This window comes from Podarcis gaigeae (assembly GCF_964106915.1).
Source record: "Podarcis gaigeae genome assembly, chromosome: 1".
In the NCBI taxonomy this organism is placed as follows: Eukaryota; Metazoa; Chordata; class Lepidosauria; order Squamata; family Lacertidae; genus Podarcis; species Podarcis gaigeae.
In genome coordinates, this window is record NC_139678.1 from 75,510,419 (window position 1) to 75,533,849 (window position 23,431).

A 23,431-nucleotide genomic window follows, 5' to 3' on the forward strand; every position below is an offset into this window, starting at 1 on the left:
GGGGCTGGGCCAAACTGCAGCACACTCATTTGCCACATACTATTGGGGGTCCCTGCTTGGTACTTGTTTCTGTATAAGGTGGACATGTGAGGTGAATCCCCACTTTGGAAACCGCTACTGGAGCATTCATTGGGTATCTGCCACAGCAATAATTAAGGACAGAAACTGAAGGCCTCCCTGTCCAGTGGCCAACTGGCCATATCAATTTTCTCTGTTGGCTCTCCCTGACAAAAGAGCACCTTCTGCCCTTCTGAGCACCCGAACTTAAGAAGGATATTGACACGCTGGAAGGTGTGCAGAGGAAAGCAACCAAGATTACGTACAACAGAAAAATGGTATGCAGCCCAATCCAGATTGGGGCCAGCTACTTTCTTTCTAAAAACAAAGGAGGTTGATTTAAGCATGCTTGTGTTAAAACACTTGATTAATGTCATCTGTAGTTGGGTCCTCAGTCTCTGTTCTGAGTTGCCATATTCTATTTTTGGAAAGAACTATAGAAAGAAAGGAGATAACTTTGGTGAAAGAGGAGTAGAGAGAACAGGGATTAAGCATGAGTCTCTCAAGCCGAGGAGGATGAGCTGTTCAGTGGAAATTTGTTCACTTTACACTTGTAGGCCTCACAGTTTGTTTCCATCAAAAGCAAAACAGTGAGTTGGGCTGCAGTTAAGCTTATTTACAGTAGCTAAGGATGCAACCACCGGATGAGATATTTCATTTGTAGTGGGAGCAAGAGAGGAATTTCCCTAGGAACAGTGGGGTGAGACTGATGGAAGGAAGGCAGAACCTTGTTGTCCTCTTTTCAGCATGAGCTGGGGGGAGGGGGAGCCAGGCAGTAGCACAGCAGAAAGGCAAGTGGTATACGGCTGCAGAACAGAGAAAGGTTGATTTGAATGTGAAGTCAGAGTAAAGGCTTAAAAGCATGTATAACATCACCAGACATCTTTTTTGGAGGGTGGGGGGTGGGGTGGAGGAGGTAGTGTGAGAACAGGAATTTGCAAGACTGTGGAACCACGGATGCAGTGGTTGTGCAACATGGCAGGTCTGCGCACACTTGGAGGAAAAAACTGGGTGATGTGTGTGGTCAAAAGGCAAGCAAGAGGTAAAGTGGGTGGTCATAAAGAGTGTCCAGAAAAGGGAGAAGGGAAAGGGTAGTCAGGTAGTCAGGTTGTTCAGTGGAGGCTGGGGGCTGGTGGGGGGGGGAGAGGAGGTGGAAGGGAAGTTCTTACCACATTTGGAAAGTCTCCCAGTCATCAACTCCATACAGTTAGTGGTGTCTAGATTGTAAGAGTGGAAAGAGGAAGGAGGGAAAACAATATAAAAAATCGTTTCCAGATCTCTTCGTAGAAGGCAGTAATGTAGCAATTTTTTTCCTGGAGCAGAAAGTATATATGGGATTGGCATTTCTACACTCAGTTGAGATTCTTCCTAAACCTATGCTAGAAGTGTGTTTTTTGGAATCAATCATGTAACACAGAGCAAACACTTTCTCCGCCCTATCGCTGCCATATATTTAATATATGTGTTACAATGAATGTCCAAGATTTGGTGACTTTTACATCCTGGCTACCTCAGACAAATTTTGTGAAAAATATCCAAAAATCTAAAGACCCACAAGTGAATTCTGAGAGCTAATCAAATGTCAGCATTTACTTGGGTATGTCTGAAAGACGAGAGAAATACAACAAATGACAACTAGGACTGGCTTCATTCCCATATGAATGCTGACATTCACCAAATTTCATACATTCACTGTAAAACCTACAGAAAGAAAAATAAAATACTTTGCAACATAGAAATCCTTGGAAAAGGCTGTTCAGCTAGATCAAATGTGTGAGTCCATTATGATGACTCATAGCACTATGAACATCATTGTCACTAAAATAAAAGCAAAGTATTATTCTACATGTACTCAAGATGCCAAGCTATCTTCTTTCACTACTATCTCGTCCACCTCGGGAGCTATAAATGCTATGATATCTTGGGCTTCTCCAGACAACTTATTTTATCCCTTAAAACATTCATAGCCTGCTTCTCCTAAGAGTTTATGGCAGCTAGTAAAATGGAAAGAATTAGAAAAAGAGTGAAAAAAATGTATTTATTTAAAACTACCTCCAAAAAGTTCTTCCTATTGCTAGCAATAAATGCAGTTTCCACTTGGCGCCAGCAGTAGTAATAGCATCCCCCATGAAAAGGGTTGGGGCTATCTCTCTTTCAAAGGAGGGGGCAGTCATTCCCCTCCTTGCAGAGCTGTGTTTTGGGAGAAGGAATTACAGTGGAACCTTGGTTGTCAAACGTAATCCGTTCCAGAAGACTGTTCGACTTCCGAAATGTTTGACAACAGAGGCGCAATTGCTGGTCGGCAAATTCCTTTGAAAAAATGGAGAAATGTGCCTTGGGAGCCATTTGACTTCCGAGGCGCGTTCGAAAACAGAAGCATTCACTTCCAGGTTGTCGGTGTTCGGGTTCCGAATTGTTTGGCTTCTGAAGCGTTCGACAACCGAGGGTCTACTGTACTTCAAAAATGAGACACATTCAGGATGGCAGCCATAAGGGGTGGGTCAGGGCAAGAATATGTTTTGACAGTAACAGCACAAGTTTGGGGCTTGTGAAAAGTAACGTGAAATATACTCAGAGTTGCAAAGTGATTTCATGCTCTTTATTCAGCTCATAGTGGTGAGGAGGAATGAATGAAAGTCCCCTCAAAGTATCTGCTTTATATACATTATTTACACAATGGGCTGCACATGATTGGCTAATTCTGGAATTCTACTGTAAGCCAATCAGGTTGTGGATTCACTTCTATCGGGAGCATGATTGGGTGGTTCCTGCTAACCAATCATATTGCTGCATTGTTCTAGGACCAATCAGATTGCTGCATTCTGAATCCTATTGTTCTAGGACCAATCAGACTGCTGCCTTTTGGATCCTATTGTTCTAGGACCAATCAGACTGTTGCAGTTTGGATCCTATTCAATTCAGTACATAACATAACGACTCCAGGAGCAGCCCATTCCGTTTTGGCGCCTGAGGCGAAAAGGGAAGTTTCCATTTCCCCCTCTCCCAACACTAAAGCCAGAGTTTTGCTGCTGCCGATTCTCTTTAGTTCTCTAGGGAAGGCAAGAGGTACCTGGGGAACTCTGTTTGCTGGAGAAGTAAGAAGTGGCAGTAGCAAGAGCTCTTCCTGGCAGAATCCTGATGCCTGAGGCAATTGCCTTGGCGAGCCTAATCATAACACTGGCTAGGCTTGACTCACAAAGGAAGCAGTTGGTGGTAGGCCCAACTCAAGGTTTTTGGCTGCCACCCCCTTGTGCCTTATCTTATGCTGAGCAACATAACGACAGAGCATCTTAAGGCAGCTTCTGCACTAGGGCTCTTTAACGCTGCACAGACATTGCTCTCCTGTGATGAGCCTGAAGCAAAAAGAAACAGTGGCTCTGCATTATAGCACCATATATTGCCTGTAACCACGATGGCAGGGTCCATCTCCATGGGCAAGGAGGGCATGGGCATGTTAACCTAGCAGCAAGTTCCATACAGCCACATTTCTGCTTCTTGTGGCTAATGGCCCTTTATTTAGGTCCTTCCTCCTTGGTCTCATTGCTATTAAAACAATGCCAGAGCAATCCTATGCATATCTACTCAGAAGCATGTCCCACTGAATTCAGTTGGGATGGCAGCCCTCAGAGACATTCCAGCACTTCCTCCTTTGCAAAGTGGGAAAGCATTGCTAGCAAAGATGGCTAAAGATAGACATTCTCTAAAAGGGGTTAGGTATAAATGTTAGGGTAGAAAAGCAAAGCAAAAGGATAGGTATGCACCAAACAATCCAGCAGGAAGCGATCTTGGAAAAGAGAGGCAGGTCTAGGGTGACTGTAGATAAGGGAGCATGATCAGAAATAGCAATGTGAGGAAGGGTCCAGCAGAGTTGAGAATCTGACTGAGAAAGGGCAGCCACCTCTTCCTGCAGAGGCCTTGCACAAGGTGAGAATGTTACAGAAAACAAGGAAAACTAGTTATTTAAAAAGTGAAAGGAGAACCTGGAAAGAGTGCATCCATGGGACAAAGATGAAAGACAAGGCTATCAATGGCCACCAAGTCATGATGGCTCTATATACTGTCTTCATTTGCTGGGGAACAACAGAAGAGGGCCACTGAACTCGTGTCCTGCTTTGGGGCTTCCCAGGGGCATCTGGCTGGTCACTGTGGGAAACAGAGTGCTGGAACAGATAGGCCTTGGACAGGGCTCCTCTTATTTACAAGCCGTTGAAATCATTCCCATGCATGGATGGATGTTTTATTTATTTATATATATGGGGGGGGGGGGGCTACTGTGATTAACAAGTAACCTGTGTGCTGGATTCTGTCTCCATCAGTTGTTCTAAGAAAAGTGGAGCTGTTTCCAAGGTGGGAGTTTATAGAGCTTTGAGGATGGAATGCTCAGAAGGGTTTTATTTATGATGCTGGTGGGTCTTATACTCCAGGTTGAGGCCATGCGGTGTTAAGTGTCCCAGTGTGTACATCCTTGTATTTTCCCTCTTTGCTAACACTTCTGGATCTGTTAGCATATCTATAGCAATTACTGAAAAGTCTGACAGGTTCTCAGGACTGAAATGTTTAGCAACTGGCTTCACCCCCTTTTTTGGTTTCTAAAACATGTTGGTTGTAGTTTTTATTATGTTCTGGATATGACATCCCTTTTTTGCAGTCAATTATATAATTAGATATGGATTATATTATATGGATTATAATTATATGGACCTAATGGTCAGGGGTCCCTTTACCTTTACCTATATGGATTATATTGCAAGATTTGCTGGTGATGTTCTGTTTTGACAAAAAAGGGTGGAGAAATCCGTAATGGCTATCTTGAAAAAAGCTTCATTTAATTTTACCAGAGCAGCTGATGAAGGCAGAAGCTGACACACTTTGCTACATAAATAAAGCTCTTTTTGTTAATAAAAATAACATATATATTATTTTAGTGATTAACCAAATCCTAAAAGGAATCCAGAACTGGCTTGTATGAAGTACTATTTGACACCCCTCCCCCCGTGTGTGTACACATACACAAAACTGGGGATCCATGCAATTTTTTGGTGAAGATTTCCGTCAACTGGAACTCTCCAATAACCCAGCCATATACCAGACCTGGTCTGCATATGCAGCAGAACGCTGAGGAGGTGGAATAAACTGTGTCTCTTTGGACTGCAGATATGAGATACTATGTCTGAATGCTCTTCTGTGTGAAAATTCTCTACAAACGGGAAACTAGAGCATTGTGGAGACAGTTTCAGTCCACCTTTCTGTTGTGCAGGTCTCCTACTTATAGAGTCTCTTATTGTTGTTTAAACACAGAGAATTATTACAAAAAAAATAACCCCCCACCAGTAGCTCGTAGTGATAAAGTATGTTCTGCAATTTCAACACGCATATCATCTCCTCCTCATTTTCTCAATGAATGGCAGCTTTATTTCACAAACACAGATGCTGGAAACTGCAGTCCTATTCAGAGATTGTTGCATTTCATAAATAACCAATGATTTCTACTAAAGCTTCTGTGTAAAAAGTTCAGCAAGATTCACATCAAGACCTACCAAAGAATAAAGCACTACAATTATGCAGGCCTCCCCTTCATCCCACAGGACATTTAAAACAGCTTATCAAAATAATAAGCGTTTAAGTTTGCATAAATACATAAAGATGAGATGAAGGAACTGTGTGGGACCTACTTTAAATACATCGGTTTCTGATGCTTATCTGATTCTGAAAATAAAGTCAGCAGGTTGCAACCCAGAAATCCCAACCTTTCCTTAATATTAACAATGCAGGAAGTGTAGTAAGCACAAAATGTCCCACTGCATTGTTAACGGTTATGTATAGCCTATTGCTGGAAGCTGGAACTTGCAACAATGGCTGAAAAGTTTAGGAACCACCACAGACATAAAACAGGGCAGGGGAAAAGCAGAGAATTCACTGCTCAGATGAAACAATGGATTATTTTAATACTGCCATTTATGGAAAGGGATACACAGACAGTTAACTCCTTCCCAGAGGAGGTGTCTGCTAGAGGAAAGCAATCAGTCCTGATAACAGAACTGGTATCATATGGAAATAATCACTATTCATTCTCAGAAACATCATTTCTTACTAATGGCTATAGATTTGTTCTGTGGAACAAAAATAATGCACAAAATTGAGACATGGGCAAAAGTGCGGTACTTTTTTTTTTCTATCTACCCAGGCAGGATTCTCCTTTCATTCAATAAGGACTTCTTGGCAGAGTGAATATCCATGGAGATGGTATTCTCTTTTCACTCTGAAGATCATGGAGCTTCCAGAATTCAGGTGCATGAATGAAAGTGTGTACCTAAGGCTGCCTGATCAGTGATCATTTCAAGGAAGAAATCTCCAGTGGCTCAGGGAGCACAGCGCTGAAGTGCTTTGGTGCTGAGTGGCATTTTAGTGGTGCACTTAGCTTTCACCTGTGCACTGAGCTTGTTCCAGTTTGCATTAGATCAAAAGTAATAAGCAGAGCGAGTCCCAAGAAGCAGAAATGAGAATGAGAATGGAAGATACTAACTGGGATGCGCAGGTGTGACACAGGAACGCACCACTGAAATGAGATACACGCACAGACAAGGAAACGACGCGATGTCTATTAATATTGGTGTGAGCTTGCAAAGAATGAGAGACAACAGAAAACAGTCCTGTTCTGAAACCCAGGCAAACCAGTTTAATGGGCCGGCCCACAGCTCAGCAGACCAAGCAGGGTCCGGAGATGTAGCAAGCATCACCTCCACGAAGTCACAAGTCCTTGCTGGCAGTGATGGAGCTGGAGACATGTTCAGAGATGGGGTCACCTAGCTGCAAGGTACATCTGTTGCAATATACTGTATCACCCCTCTCCCTCTCGCAGTACATACAGTATATGTTTGTGCACAGAGAGGCCTCCAGTCACTCACCTGTAATGGCACCTGACCTGGAAGGTGGGGAACACTGTTTTGCTAGAGCAGGTGAGCTCTCTGAACTTCTCCAGAGGCTAGAATCAGTTACAAATGCTTTGCACTTTAATCTGTGAGTTACAGATTAAATGAACATTGATTTCGACTGAGGCTGCTTTTGAAGTAAGCAACTGTTCCTCACAGAATGCAGCTTGATTTGGAGTTACCCAGGCTGCAAAGACATTATGCTAAGCTGAATGGCCCCTCGTGATTCTATGACCTCCTGGGTGCCAGGGGACAAGAAGGTGGCTTTTGTGTTGGAAGGAGAGCAGAATTCCTTCCCTTGCCCATTCAAGGCTCATCTGGCAATTATCCTGGGAACAATTCCTCATTACTTCTATTCCATTTTAAAAACAGTGTCATTTGGTGCCAACTTCCCAATAATTCCTATCCCATTTCAAACGAGCATCATTTTTGCTTCCCTGTTTTCTCAACCACAGCCTGGACATCCATATAATTTTTAAATCACAGCCACATACGAAATAAATGTTTCTTGTCAAGAATTCCATCCAGTCACAGGTTTATTTTAGTCTGAATTCACAGAAAGTGGAGGCTGTTTAATAAGTCACTATGAGTAAAAGCTACACATGGGAAGTTTGTTCTCTGTTGTTATTGTTGTTAGCCTCAAAAAGATGCTAACTTTATTGAACTCTTCTAAAAGCATGAAGAGCTGGGGCTAGTGAGGACAAAGGCAACTTTCTTCCCATGTGGCTACAACCACTGCATGATGAATTTATATAAGAAGCAGTCATCCTGCAGTGCTGAGTCTTGGAACCTACCCTGATGCTCCCTTTGCTTATTAATTTGAAACTCCTTGTTTCCTATCCTAGACCAGCCAGACATCTGCAGATGCAAAGTAAGTGACAGCAGTCTGTCTGACCAGATTCAAATTATATTGATCAGTTTTAGACATCTAGTAATTCTTTCCCAATCCATGCTCTCAGTTGTGAAAGGCTGCCCATCTCCTCCCGTTGATATATTTCTCACATGCTTGTCATCACAAGGGTGGCTTTAAAGGGTGAGATTAGCTACCACTGGCATAGAGAGAAATTGGACTTTGGGTCTATGTACCTCATGTTTTGTTCTGTTTTTCCTATACACTTTACAACAGACAAACGTTTCCTGTAGTGTTGCAGAGTTGTTGTTGTTTGCTTGGAAGAAGCTAAATCCGCTTATCCTAGTGACCTTCACGAGGTGAAGCAGTGAAGATCAGGGCTTGTGGAAGGCTAGAGAGGTAGTAGGGGAATTGCTAAATGAAGAGATTGCCAGTAGATAAATGTTCATCCCATTCATGAAAGGGCTAAAGGGTAATAAAAAAATTATTTCCTGGTGGAGTGTGGCATAAAACTGTAACAGGCGAGATATTTCTGCCATTGCTCAGCCATTTCCACTTCATTAAAGTGAGCAGATAAAATGGCGTGTGGCTTCTTCAGAGTAAGTGACTTTCCAAAAATCAGTCTTGCTCTAAACTTCCAATAATTCCCACTTGCTAGCAAAAGTCACTTCCTCCCCAGGAGCTAACTCAGGCCATTGTTTCTTTTAAAAAATGGTTTGTAGAGGACTCTTTCATCTGATACATTTTGAGGCATGTCCATGATTTTGGGGTGGGGGGGATTTTTGGAATTAAACAAACTGCTGATGACACTTCCTGTGAAAAGGGGGACAAATGGCTCTTGGGGCAGGGCAGGGCAGGGCAGGGCAGGGCAGTTCACGTGGAGGTGGGGGGGATGCATTTAGGAAATGGGAATTGGTGCAAGGCAGGTGGGAGTGGAGCAAATGGCAAGGGAGAGATGTGCAGAGGAGTCTTACTGTTTGTGCTGAATGAAACTAGTTTTCTAGGTGCAACTTGAGGGCTATGCTGATAGGTGCTTCCAATTCATGTCCTTGCCTGAAGCAAAGCACTGAGCTGTGGAAGCTACTTACCTGATAACTGCTGCACTGAAGGCTGGTCATGTGTGCTTAACAACTGTGCCTGAATGGTTTCTACTACCCTCTTAAAGCGACGGCTTGGACCTGTGAAAAGACACATCGGACTGTGAGTTGTGGAAGAACTGAACACTGCTGTGGAAGGGAGAGTGTAGGAAGAGAGCACATTTCCATTAACTTTTCTGCTCAGTATTAGACTTCACCTGAAAGCTTCTCATCCTTATGTTTACAAATATGTCCAATTCCCTTCTATTAATTATTTCTTCTCCTTTATATTCCCCCCATGCCACCATTTTGCTGCTCCTCTGCCAGCCCCTCCAGCTTCTCTCTCTCACTCCTGCCTCTGGGCTTCCAGCCATGCTGCTCCCTATGCTCAGAATAGACCCCACCTCTCTGTTCAGCAAATAATTTCATTTTTCTCTCCCAAGTCCTTATCTCAAGACTCACTTATGCAACAAAGTTTTTTTCAGAACCAGCTACCAGAGGCTCACTTTACCTGCTCCTCCATTACTAATTTAGTCTCTCTTTCTTGATCCCCATGACTTTCTATCAATCCTTGAGCTTTCTTCTATCTTGCCTAGTTAATGAAAATGGCAAATCCTCTAGAAAGGAATGGTGTCACTTTTATGTTCTGTACAGCATGCACCTAAGGACCTTGTTCCAGCTCTATGAAAGTTTAATATTAGTAGCAGTAGGTTATGCCTATCACATTCTTAATAAAGCTTTATGAAGATTCACTTCCCTCTGAAACTTACTAGACCTTCCAGCTCCCTTGCAACATCTGTAGATCTCATTATATTATACTTAACTACCTAGTTCGTATACCCCTGGTACCTCTACCATTTCTCCCCAACATGGCCAGCAAAAAAACACTGTTCCTTGTTTGCTTGTTTGTATTTTTAAAAAAACACTGCTTAGTCTCCAGGATTTTGTGTAACCCAAATCCCCAAAGCAAAGTAGAACTATATGTAATCTAAATAACCATCCATTTCCAAAGCTTTTGCATTTTTTTAAAGCACTCCAGAACAGCTGGCGTCCCATGAAGCTAAACACAGTCAGAATGACTAAAGAGGGTGGAATGGTAAACTCAACCCACCTCAGTTTGAGTACTGCTAGTCATGTAATGTGGCTTACCAAGTGTTTGACAGGCCTACCATTTTATTTTTTTTAGTCTCAGGCAGGCAACAAAAGCAGATTTACTGAGTCCCTGTTGGACCGCCATACCTGGATGATGGACAATGTTCATCCGCGTAAGTCACAAGCTACACGTACCTGCTCTACTAGGCTAAATGCGCCAAATAACATCTTAAGGGCACCAATTTTGAAAGCTCTCTTCCAGAATTCTGAAGACTAGTTTGACTGCTAAAATGTTTCCTTTTGAAGCTGTCTCAAACACAAACAAATCCAGAAAGGCAGCTGTGTTAATCTGTTGCAGCGAAAACAACAGAAAGTTTTGTGGCACTTTTAAAGACCAATGAATGGTATATTTGATTGTCAACCCTGCACAGGACAAGAAATACAAACTATGTAAATCACTGTGTGTGATAAGTGCACTTCACAGCATGTATATCTGACATTCACACACAAGGAAAACATAAGCTGTGTTAGTAAGCTACAACTGTTAGCAGTATAATTATGCACATGCATGGCAAAAAAGTGTGATGTGCAATTTTCCACACATGATGACCAGCAATTTGGATGGCTTTAAGAGAGGATTAGACATGTCCATAAAAGATAACACTATCAATGGCTATTAGCCACAATGCCTATGTTCTGACTCTACTGTCTGAGACAGTCTGTGAATGCCACTTGTTGGGAATCACAACTGGGGAGGCTGTGGTTGCACCCAGGGGTCCTGATCCAGCAGGGATTTTCTTACAACAATTTAGACACCATTTGAACACTTCCACATACATGCAAACTGCTGCTGCCTCTTGAAGAAATTAACTACAATTAAGGCCGCCCTCACTATTTTGTCTGTGCTCCTCCTCCTCCTCCATGCAGACAGCAAGCTTGTGACAATTACCTGATAAAAGTGTGAAAGTGACTGAGTAGATCCCGTTCTCTTTCTGGGCCTCCCCACCTTCTGTGTATGTTATGTCCACTTGGAACTTCACTGGCTTCTGAAAGACAGCAGGGCCCCCTGTGGATTTGTACTCTGCGCGGAAGCTTGTCTGTGAGATGACGCTGTGACTGAGGCTGGGGATCTAGTAGGAAACAACAACATGAAGAACAAATGGTACTACCACTCTAAAACCAGTGGCAACACACCAATTTAAAAAGCATCAAAATCTGAATGGGAAAGACTGCTGTTTTGTGGGACTGCCCTTTCTTTAAGAATGAAGGAGCATTCCAGTCTGATCTGCAGCAATAAAAAATGAACTTCAATAAGATCTCATCAGCTAGCCATTTATTAAAAATTGTTAAATGCCCAAACTCCTGGCTCCGAGAACTGCTCACACACAGCATCTCCGCCTTACCAGGATTCAATTTCAGTTTACTGGCTCTGATCTAGTCCACCACTGTGTCTAGGCACCAGTCTGGAACACCCATGGCTTCTCTTGATTCAGATGTTACAGAGAAACAGAGCAAGGTGACATTTGCACATGGTTGACACCACACTCCAAATCTCCTAATGATTGCCTCCAGAATCTTTCATATGGATGTTAAGCAGGACTGGGGGGGGGGGGAAATAGTCTCCCAAGGCATTCAAGAACAAAGTTTACAGAGTGCAGGCACATAGTCATTCTCTGCTCTTCTCTGGACCAGCCCTGCAGATTTGAATGGGACCACGGTAAAACACTGCTGCGTGGGTTTGTGGAAGTATTGCACAAGTCATAGCTGTCAACTTTCCCCCTTTTTAAAGGGAAATCCTATACGGAATAAGGGAATTTCCCTTTAAAAAAGGGAAACATTGACAGCTATGGCACAAGTGTCAAAATGTATAGGAAGCATTCTTGGACTGATAATGTGGAAAGGGCAAGAAGAAACATTTTGAAGTTATTAATATAGTGTTGAAAGGCACTTTGCACACATTATCTTCATGCACCTTAGAACAAACCTGCAACTCTTATTACCTCCATATTACAGGTTTGAGGAGGGCTGTGAGGTAGCAGTTTGACTTTGGTTCCCAATGAGCTGAGATCTGAATCAGCACCATGTTGCTCATGCTGTTAACTACTCTGCCACACTAGCTCCCAATAATTACTTGGGGCTGTAATCTTATACACTTTTATCTGGGAGTAGGTCCTATTGTTATCCAACTTACGGTAAACTATACTCAGATACACCAAAATCAATAGACTTGAGTTACTTATGCCCATTTATTTCAACAGGTCAACTCTGAGTACGACTAACATTAGATTTCACCCAATGCCAACTTCTGAGTAGACCTATACAGAGTTGCTCTCTGAGGGACTTAAAACTGGCAAAGATCATTTGGGATTCTTGCTCCTACACATACGACTGTATCACACTCCACTTTAAAAGAAGCCCCAAAGATTAATTATTTCAGGGAGAGTTCCAGAACATGACTTGAGATTGCGTTCTCCCAAGGGCAGAGTTTGCTTTGGCCTCCAGAAAAGGGTAAGAAATAAGCTACTAGGTGGGAATGTAAAGGAATCAACCCGTTATGTATAGCCACCGTGATTTTATGTGCAATTTTGCTTGGAGTATGGCTGGATTTATACACCATGCTCTGGGGAACCTGAAAAATATGCCTAAGAAGTTAATCTTTTTAAAATCTTATTTCTCAGGGAAGTTCTGCTAAGAAAGCCAGCTCTGAGTCTGGCATATATGAGTGAGAAATGAATACATAAAAAAGAAAATGAGTAACGTTGAGGGAAAGATGGTGTAACTGAAGAACAAAGAGGCAAAGGTCACTTATACACTAGCCATTTAATATGGAGCAGACATAATCTCTTCACTCAGTTTTTACAGAGAATTTAGATGACAGCATTTCCAACTCAATGTACTCCAGAATTCTTCATATTGTCCTCCCACCTTTTTCAGATCTGAGCTGTGATTTTTAAAAACAGCTTGTATTTTTTAAAATAAAAAAATAAAGATTACATTTAGTCAGTACATGCTATATAGCCATAGTAACAATAAAAAACACTACATCAATGGAAAGAAGCTTTCCTACCACTGTATATTCTCCTGCATTCTAGTACTATAAAGCACCCCTACTCATTTTGTTAAAATGCAGTTCAGAATGGCATTGAGCCTTCTTGGGGCTACTGTCTCTTTAATTTCCCTCCATTCTTTGTTTTAAAGTGACTTCTGCTTCTGGCTCTTACATTAGTCAGTTCCTGTTCCTCGTGTGGTTGGTGATAATTACTAGTTTTGTCTTTGCAATCAAAGCAAATGTTCATTAATTTTATTATTACAATTACATGGTTAAAGTAATAAAAAATAAAATTTCTAAAAAACAATTACTCCAGCTGATAAGAAACCCAAAATAAAACGGCCTCCCACAGATAACAGGAACTGATTAGTCAGTAACCAAGAAACATTGTGGCCACAGGAGAGAACAGAAAGAAATTTTAGTTTTAAAGGGCACTAGTGTGGAATGTGTCTGGAACTACAGGCTGAGGAACCACAGCTCATCAAGTTTCACTTGTGTGTTTATGTTTATGTACATACTTACCGAGAGGAATGCATGGACTATGTCAGCCTTGATAGAACTCAGCGGTTTGTCCTTAATAACCACAAAGATCTGTTCTTCTTTCTCTAGGTTGATAAAGTTACCAAACCAGGATTTTTTGGCAAGCCTGACCAATCCAGGAGGGAGAGAAAGAAAAGGCGAAAAAACAGAAAGCAAAGAGAAGATTTAGAGAAGAAAAGCACAGGCAATTATAATACACAGCCAACTAGGCCTTAGCTACGCTGTGTGGAACGGTATAAGTCATTGTGTCAAGAGAGTCATATTTGCTCAGAGACAGAAAGCACCCCAGTGATGCATTTGGCTTTACTACAACAGTATGTACAGTTGGAAACAGAAGACTAGGTATTGTACTGTTCAAGTAAACCTAGAAGGGCAGAGGCACTAATGGGTACAACCGTGAAACAGCTTTACAAGATACAGCAGGGAGCTGAATAAGGAGGACATTGGTAGGACTCTTTGTGTGTGCCACTGATATGCACACATGCAGTCCATGCACACCCTGATTTCTGTAAGCACTCTGCACATGAATGGAATGTGTTCTCTGGCACCCTAAAAATCCAGCGTGCACTGTGCTCATTGACAGCCCCCTGGACACTCATTACAATGTCTAGTCCTGAGGTTATTTAATCTATAGTAATATGACACATTTAAGAGAGAAATGTTGTACACCACCTGCTTTCGAAAGCAAGCTTAAAAAAAGAAAGAAGAAAAAAGCATCTACATCTGCCTGCCTGGCTAACAGAGGAAAAGAAAACAATCACACTTTGGCAAATCTCTCCCAGTTCCTCTGTTAAAACTGGGTTGGGAAAGCACAACTCTCTGAAATATTAATAAGCAGCTATAGCTGACCACAAGCCAAAGATTAGCATGGGGAACAGTAAAGAGAAAGGGCCACTCATTTAAGTAGGCTATTAAGAAGCCTGGGCTTTTGCCTTCCTCAAACACACCAGAATGACTCTGTAGGCCTCAGAACAATTATGCTGTCTGTTCCTTGCACATTAAAAGCCTTTGCTGATTAGATATTTATATGTATAGTTATTCATCCAACTGCCCCAGTCCCTTCAGACTTCAGGTTGCTGCAATACACCTCTGAATAGAAACATATGAAGGATGGAGCAAGTGCTTTTTCTAGCACAGGTACATGGACCACACAGCGGGTGCATGCTGCTGCTGGATATGTCCACGATCCACTAAACACAGGCTACCTTTCCATACGCCACAATATATACATTTTAATAACTGGGATTTATTTCCTTCTCTCATTTAAACAGGGAGAGACAATTCTAGTGAAATCCTCATGGGTGGGTTGCAGAGTTTTTGATGAACTTACTTTACTTCTGTGGTATATGAGGGGTGTTTTTGATGGTCCTTTCATTCTGCAAAGCTAGCTCACCAATGGCCTGTGCCCTGTAGCCTCCCTGCGCCCTGCAGCTTTCTGCAATTCAATTACAGCTCAGGGAAAGGCATCATGAGGTAACTCCTCCCACAGAGTTTTTCCAGGTTAGGAAGCTGGGCAGCTGAAGAGGCTGCAGTGTGCTGGCAAAATGTTTACAGAAAATAAAAGGAAAAATGCAATCCTACCTTGCAATAAAGCAAGCTTAAAACTCAAGGAAATTCTCAAGTCTCCTGAGAATGAGGTGGAAAAAAAGGAAAAGATATTTTGCAATGAAAGAAAACTTTGGAGAAACTGAAGGAGAGGTTTTGGCACAGCACTAGTCTGCATGATCTAAGCAGTGCTGCTTCCAACAGAGAGAATCAGTGCTATCCGAAAAATTATTAACTCTACACGGGGGAGGAAAAAAGGGTGGGAGCATGCAGCCTCAGTTATTCAAGATTCACGGCACAATTTTCTAAGGATGTTTACTCAGGAGTAAACTTAGGCCACAGTGTTCAATGAGCCTTACTCCCTAACAAGTGTACTAAATAAAACTTTTTAAAATGAAATGTTACACTGCTTTCTTTTTAAAGTGCTGCCAGCCAAGCAAAACACTGCATTAGAGAGAAGCGAAACTTGCTTCCCCAATAAGGCCTCAAGCATTATGAACATTATGAAATTGACATTAAAAAACTTGAAGACCATTTTGTAAAATTAAAAACTGGGATATTTCAATTGCCTCTGAGCTGTGATAACGGATGTACTGTATCCATTCTGACACTTCATATAATCACAAGGGTAGGGTCTGTTCTGAAATGAATGTTTTAATTCACATCCAATGGTAGGAGATTTAAAAGAAAAACCCATTTTAAAAGAAGAAGAAGGGATAAAAAGGTGCATACTCTTGGTAAAACTGTATCTCATGAATGATCACCAGGAATAAAGGTTATATGGGCCTGCTTAAGTTTCCAGTGATACCCTGGAGCCTGTAACTGCTTGCAATACAGAGTTCTTCTGACGAGATACAAGACAGAATAGATTCTTGCGAGTTCTCCTGATGTAACTGTGCTGGGTCTGCAGGGCAAAGAGGTATAGATAGTGGCACTGATGTTTTATAATGAAGGAGGGAAATTCAGCAGACCTGGCAGAATATCCATATTGCATAGACTTATCAGGTACTAGTTTAACAAGTAAGGGTTGGGGGCAAGGAAGGAGAGATTTATATACACCAGTGGCTCAATTAGTTTGGTGTATTCCTAGACGCTTGTGTGATCAAAGTAATCCCAGAACTATATGGTACATATTCATATTGACTGTACCAGTGGGTCTGTGGATACTATTGTCTAAGACCACCCCACTGCAGTCTTACAGCTTACTCACTGTCTGGACATGTTGTAGCTACATCAGCTGAAGGCTAAAGTAATGATTTTTTAAATAAAGTGAAGCAGTATGCACAGGAATCTGAATTCTGATTGGGTTTAGCACCCTGCTCACTCAGGCTTGAATCCCGAGGGTTCCCTAGATTCATTGCTGCAACTCATATTCCATTTTGTGGGGGCTGTTGGGATCTTCCTAGACCAATCTGCACATAGAACAAGAATCAGACAAGACCCACTTCTCAACAGAGGACCCTGCAACGGTTCCCCCAGCACATCTTAGGACCCACAGAAAATCAGTGTACCTAAAGGGAAACCTTAGGTCCCCAGCACAGGAAAATGGGAACCCTGAGAACTGGGGGATCTGGTAGATCCTTACCTTAACTCTGCCATTCTGGGTCCTGCTATGATCTGGGTCAGGGATAATATTCCAAATGTTGTTGGGCTACAACCCCAGCAAAATGAGCAGGGATGATAGGTCCTGTAGTGTGATATCTGAAGGTTCTATATAGGCTACCTAGTAATTGCAATTCATATATTATCACCTCAAATCTAGATGAATGTAATGGGAAGAATTCAACATGGTGCTAGAGAGATTGTTCTGGTGTAAGAATCTCCCCTCTCCTGCCACGCTGTTCTGGTGGTTCTCCACCCTCTCCCCAATTGGGGCAGGGGGAGGATGGGGGTCAAACTCCGCTGCTCTAGTGGAAGTCCTTATGCAGGCATCTGCTAGCAGGACTGGTTAGTTGAATCTGGCCCAATGTTTTACTTTAAAGGTGGGTTGGAATTTCCAGATTGAAAGCTGGCTGTCATATTCAGAACTAGCAGTGCTCCCAGTTGCTGCACTATTGCTTTAGGGACATAATTCAAGGTGCTAATTTTGATATATAAAGCCTCACCCCAGTAGCCCTTAAAGGCCACCTCTTCCCTTATGCAACTCCCAAGGTTGACTGAGAGAATCTGTTTAGCAATACCATCGATGTGTGAGATTCAAACAGTAAGGGAGCACAGGGAGATATTCTCAGTGGCTGCACCACAACTGCAGAACTCTCTTCCCTTGGAAACGTTCAGAAGCCCAAAACAGGATGTTGTTGGGAAGCACTGTTCTACGGCCTTTCCCCCTTTTTCTTTTGGAAGGTAGAGTGTCATTACTGACTTAGGAGATGGTTTTGGGGGGTTGATAATGAAAATAACCCTAAAGGAAGGAGAGTGAAACATAAAAAAGAAATAAAGGGGAGAATACACACCGGGGACAACCTTAGGATTCAGAGGAAAAGCTTGCACAACATATCTGAAGGGTAGGAAGTCCATAGGGGAAAAACGACCTTGAAAAACACTGGAGAATCAACTTGACATCTATCTTAAGAAAGGTTTTCCACCCCAACAGATTGGTAGAAAGCAACAAGGTGCACTGGAGAAAGTATGCAATTTTACATCATGTTGTAGACAAACAATGACAGCATTCTCTATATCTAAAATAAACCCATGGATTTAAACAGAATTGTCTCTCTATTGACCAGTGCTGCAATTCTATTTCCACTTAACTAGGAGTAAGCCACACTGAACTCAACAAGACTTATCCCCAGGTAGACATGTATAGGATTGCATTGTAAAACATGCTTATACACCATCTCAATTTGTATTAGAGGCTCTAGCTTCTACAGGGGATTTCTGAAGCCCCTATGGGCTAAATTCTAAGTCAAAATACTAGTGGACACATACATACAGCCCAGTTCAAACAAGTCCCATGATTCAGGACTTTGCTGAATTGAGGCCCTGCTGCAAATCAGCATAGCTCCATCATCTGGCACACATGGTGCAATGCTTTTTTCTTTTTTAAAATGTCAGATTTATAGAAGGTGATAGCAAACAGAAACACCAAGAGAATAAAAGTTAGGCAACCACCAATTCCATTATGTTTCTATTGGCTTGTGGCTCAAAGGCAGCTCTCTCCATGAATTGCTTCCCGTGCCTGCAGTCCTGTACACTAGGGAAGGCTAACCTTTTTTATGCCCAAGGGCTGCGTTCACCCTTGGCCAACGCAGGAAGGGCTGCATGTTGTATACTAGCAGTGAGTATGGCCGCACCATATTCTCACTCATCAACACAGGTAGGCAAAATGCCCTCCTCAGCTGGCCCATGCAGATCAGCTGAGAAGGCTGATTATTATCCCTCCCTGTTCATATGACCCATCTGATGACTGAAGTGGGAAGATTTGCTTACCCAACAGGGTGATGAGTCTACTTTAACTTTACCCCTTTTTTGAAATCAGTGGGGTCCTGGAGGGGCAGAAAAAACGTGCTGGGAGCCCTCCATAGCTGTTAGCCACCCCTAATGTATGCATTTAGAATGCTTCAGTCCAACTGATCTCAATAGGAACTAAGCAGCCTAACTAAGCATACCAACATTATTAGTATGAAAAGTCACTGCAAGATACCAATGAGAAAGATCACAGAGTTTTGCCTAAAATGTGTTTGAAACCTGTTCAATGTATCATTTTTTTATGGTAGTTTTTGGACTCAATCCCCAGGTCTGTGCTGCCACAGTAGAATATGGTCCCTGTCACCCGCAAATAAAAAAGCAGTATATATATATATATGTGTGTGTGTGTGTGTGTGTGAAGTTGACCAAGGTGCTTTAAAGACCTTTTGTTTACATATTTTTCTTAAATATTAAGTTCCTTTGCATTAACAGATAAGTCCTCAGGACAAAGACTGAACTAGCAAGTGATGCTAGGATCCCACTCTAGTTATCCTTTTATATCTAATTGTTCTAGAATGTGTATGGTTAGAGACATGTGAACTACTACAATGTGGCAAATGCTTCTACAGTTTCTTTGAAGTTTTCTTCCCCTGTGAAAGAGGCTTCCATTTTTCTGTCTCATTCTCAGGGCACTAGAAAAATAATTTCTTTTGAATTTTGGTGGGTATTGAGATTTTGAGCTAACTTTATTATTGCAAGGTAGCGGAGGTTGGTACGTGTAAACCTTTCTGTAGCACTCTGGAATCTCCCCAGCTGCCTGTGCTTCCTAATCTGAAAAAGGCTCATGGGAGGAGTTATCTCATAATGTCTTCTCCTGAGCTTTAACTGAAGCATGGACACCCAGGAAGGCTGCTGGAGTGCAGACACCACTGGTGAGATGATTTGTGGAATGAAAAAAAGGACACCTAAAAATATCCCTTGGCCACTGCAAAAGTAAGGTGAGTACAGTGAAAACACGGCACCCAAACAATAATACTTTCACAGATATGTTCCATCTGATCTGATAATTTTCACATGTAATTTATTTTCTCAATAACTGATGGGAAGGATAAAGCTGATTAGCCATATCTGGTCATTCAATACACATGGCACCAGTTGTGCGGAGTGGGAGAGGACTGCTGTGCAGAACTTCCCCTGTCGTTATGTCCTCAACAGCCCATTCCCTGTTGTCCATGCGGTGGGAATAATGCCTGCAGAGGGGATGCTCATAGGCTCCCCGCCCCCAATTTTTGGTTCTAGCTCATGGAGGGGGCATATGTGCAATGAGCAAACTTTAAACATGCTCACCAACATGCAGGCAGACAGCAGGAGGGAGGTCCTGACTGAGTTGGGATGGTAGGGCCAGGGCCAGTAGGTTTGGCTCTGCTCTCCTGCTCCACACCATTATAATTGCCCAAACAAGGCAACTGGATGCTGACTTTAAAAAACACACACATGAAAATGTTTTGGATGGAGGTGCCTGTTTAATGTTTGTAAAGGTTAAAATATTATGCACAATTTGGATTATTATCAATTTTTTCTTCTTAAATACATGTACTGCTATACAGAATGCTAAAAAGCAGATGGAGTCATGCTGCTTTACACCAGAAGGGGATATGGGCTTATCCATTTAATTTCTATGAGCTTATCTAGGCTTTCCCACAAATAAAATGATACACATTACCTAGACATGTCAAGGTATAATATCCAGTCCTCAGAACTGTTAAACGAATTAGATTCATTAAAAGATGCAGCAACAGTGTAAGGAAGCACATTTATGCAACATTTCAATCATGGGACCACTAAGGGCTCTTCTGCAACGGAGACATCTTGCTCTCAGAGCAAAAACAATACAGAACTTTAGAGTGGCCACAGAGCATAAAGGCACTGACGACTGAAATAAAAACACAGTTCATTATTTTTTACAACTTTTATTATGTTTACTGCAGGGTGCCATCCAATTGAACTCATTAATTCAGCAATTATATTGGAAAGGGGGAAAAGGCCTTAGGCTTTGAGTTGCATCCAAACTGCCTACTAAGAATGCCTTTACTTCTACCCGGCAGTTCTTAAAGAGAGAGCGAGGCACAGAGAAAGGCAGCACATTCACAAAGGATCTCACACAAAAAGAAGGGGAGAGAGAAGGAAGAGAGAATATGGTGGAAAGGAAAGAAAAGGATCCCATTAAGTCCCTTCCACCACTCTTTACTGCCCTGACTGCTGTTGCATCAGGGTTGCACTACTCAGTTTTCACACTTCAAAATGGCAAGGACCATATCACCATCTCCAGTTAAGAGATCTTCTCGGATCAAAATTTAATCTAGAGCTCATGATTATTTCACTCTGTGCCTTAACCAATATAAGATCATTTCAGCAGCCAAGAAAGCAGCAATCTGGAACGTAGTAGAAAATGCTGTGCAAATTATGGAGGATTATTTTGCACTAAAAGGGAATCTCTGGAGAAATGTTCACAGGCAAAGTACCCCAAAAAGGCATTTAGTCCTATGTAATTCTTCAATGACATTTTTGTTAAAATTACTTTGGGTCTAATGCAATTGAGAAAACACATTATTTCTGAATGGCTACTGTATTTCCTGTGTAGCCCTTTCCGAACTGTTGTAGAAACTTCCATCCCTACACCAGCTTTCACCTCCTACTGTATGAGTTACTTCCTACCAAAGAAAGTTAGCAAGGGCAGCAGTTCACTGTGACTTTGAACAATATATGAAGTCGAGACACTGCTTAAGTTTTCAAGGCTGTTTGCTCTATTGACCCCAAAGAGAGACACAGGGTCCAGTGTAAGTTAGATTGCTTGAAAAAGCTATTCACTAAAACCTATGGAAAGGAGTATGTTAAATACATGAAGAATTGGATGTTGGTTTTCCTTTTTAAGACTTTTCCTATGAAGTGAGGGTGGAGAGGAATGCACCGAGGGACTGAAAAAAAAATTATGCACTGGGTTTTGTTTTCTTAAAAATCCTTATCAGACAAACAAAGCAACCCATTTGTTTTCTTGAGCTCCTGCAGTTTCCTAAATCAGGAGTAGCTAACCATTATCAGGCTGTGGACTGCACTGGCCAATGCTCAACACCCGGGGGACAACGTGTCCAAATGTAAAAATGGCCAATTGATTTTTTATAGAGTCAAATTCTGGGGAATCTTTGGGTGAGGTCACAAAGGTCTTTTGCCATGAGAGAATCAGAGTGTAAAGAGCAGCCAGCAACTTTAAAAGAATTAATGAGACTTTTCTCTTTTTGAGTGGGGTGGGGAGGGGGTGGGAATTTGAAGCCACAACAATATTCAGTTTCATAGCATAACAGCAGGAGATTCACAAGAACAGTAATTAAAAACAAAAAAACCCACTTTTTTTAATGACAAATTTTGGGTGTCCAAAAACCCCTCTTGAGGAGTTGTATGAGTCCTATGTGCTAGCTACCCTTGTCCTAAATTTATCCCTTAACCTAGCACTACCCTTGAGGGTGTATATTAACTGCCCTGACACCTTGTTTGTGACCTGCTGCAACCAGAGTGGTATGAATTCATTTGTTAGGAGTGCTAGATAAAGAACATTCTGTCTCACTCTGATCTATTGACAAGTACACAGGAAACAAATCAGTGCTGATACTAATAGTATTGTAGTGAGTTACTTACTCTGGGGAAGATTCTGGAGTTAAATTCGACATCTCTTCTGGCGTCGGTACTATATATACATACACAGACAGAGACAAAGCATAAGAGGAGGAGAAAAAGAAAATGCTGATTCCCAATTCAAAGTCAATAAATGTGGAATCAAAGTTCACACAAAATATATTTCAAGCACTTCATTGTTTTAATATCAAATAACTTATTGTTTTAATATCAAATAATGGAGCCACACTGCTCCTATATCCACATGTACCTTACATGTTATACTTACATACTGGGATTTCATAGTTTGGCCTGGGCAATTAAACTGTATCTATTCAACTTAGAATTGATGACTGTTGTGAAAGTAATTTGCAGCATAATTGTATCTGCCAAGATGTCTGGGGCTGATTTTTAATAGTAGCATTGAAATAGTTCTATAACCCACAGAAAACTAAAAACTGGTATGCTGCACACTTAGCCCTACAACACCATGAGTATGTGCAAAGTCCATAGATGGAATACTATTACCCTTTCCCCTTGAAACAGAGAATAAGAAATCTGCCATATACTACAGCAGAAATTTCAGCAAAGATACAAATGAGCTGGAATGCTGAGCTGTGGAAATTTCCTACTGTATTTGCATATTTTAACCAACCTTGAATTAGGAAAGAAAAGAGATTTCCAGTAACAGACAGTATTTGCTCATAAACATATAAAGCAGTAATTGTGCCTTATGTAACCTTTATTAACATGAGTCCTCATGGAGTTCCTCTCCATCCAAAAAACAACAACAATGCACATCAGTGAAGACAGCACCTTGCTCAGAACTCTGGTCATTTGTGTCTTCATTTCATTACTCGCTCCGACATGAAAGGAAGAAGGGAACTTCGTAAAGTACTTTGTGTGGTCCATGGAGCTGGGTTAATGTTATTTTGCCATATCATTAATACTACAAGTACAAAATACTGTATTGAAAAGACTATGGGCCTCAATGATTCAGCAAAATGGGTTGTTACAGAGGGAGCGGCTCTAAGTTTTTCAGAGATGAGATTTTTCATTTAATGCTGTGTCATGAGCAACATGCAAGAGCTTCAGTTAATCATGCTTTGTACACACACTTCTGTATAATGCTGGTCTATTAAGGGGTCCCCTGTAATGAATACTGGGAGGGAGGACTATCTTCTTAGAACAGATACCAATGAGGACAATTGATAAATGC

General features: G+C 41.7%; 1 protein-coding gene across 17 annotated transcripts in view; it reads right to left on the minus strand.

Annotated features, from left to right (window-relative positions):
* Positions 1–23,431, minus strand: part of BRSK2 (BR serine/threonine kinase 2) — a 404,628-nt gene that overhangs the window by 15,541 nt on the left and 365,656 nt on the right. For 11 of the 17 annotated variants that reach the window (XM_083718472.1, XM_083718480.1, XM_083718477.1 and 8 more), the window contains 4 exons: positions 22,237–22,285; positions 13,576–13,699; positions 10,954–11,134; positions 8,925–9,014 (listed from right to left, as the gene is read on the minus strand). In XM_083718472.1, coding sequence (XP_083574598.1) covers positions 8,925–9,014; positions 10,954–11,134; positions 13,576–13,699; positions 22,237–22,285 — 444 coding nt within the window. Of the gene's footprint in view, positions 1–1,226; positions 1,275–8,924; positions 9,015–10,953; positions 11,135–13,575; positions 13,700–22,236; positions 22,286–23,431 lie in introns of all 17 variants that reach the window. The other 6 variants (XM_083718481.1, XM_083718479.1, XM_083718468.1 and 3 more) reach the window with 1 other exon arrangement.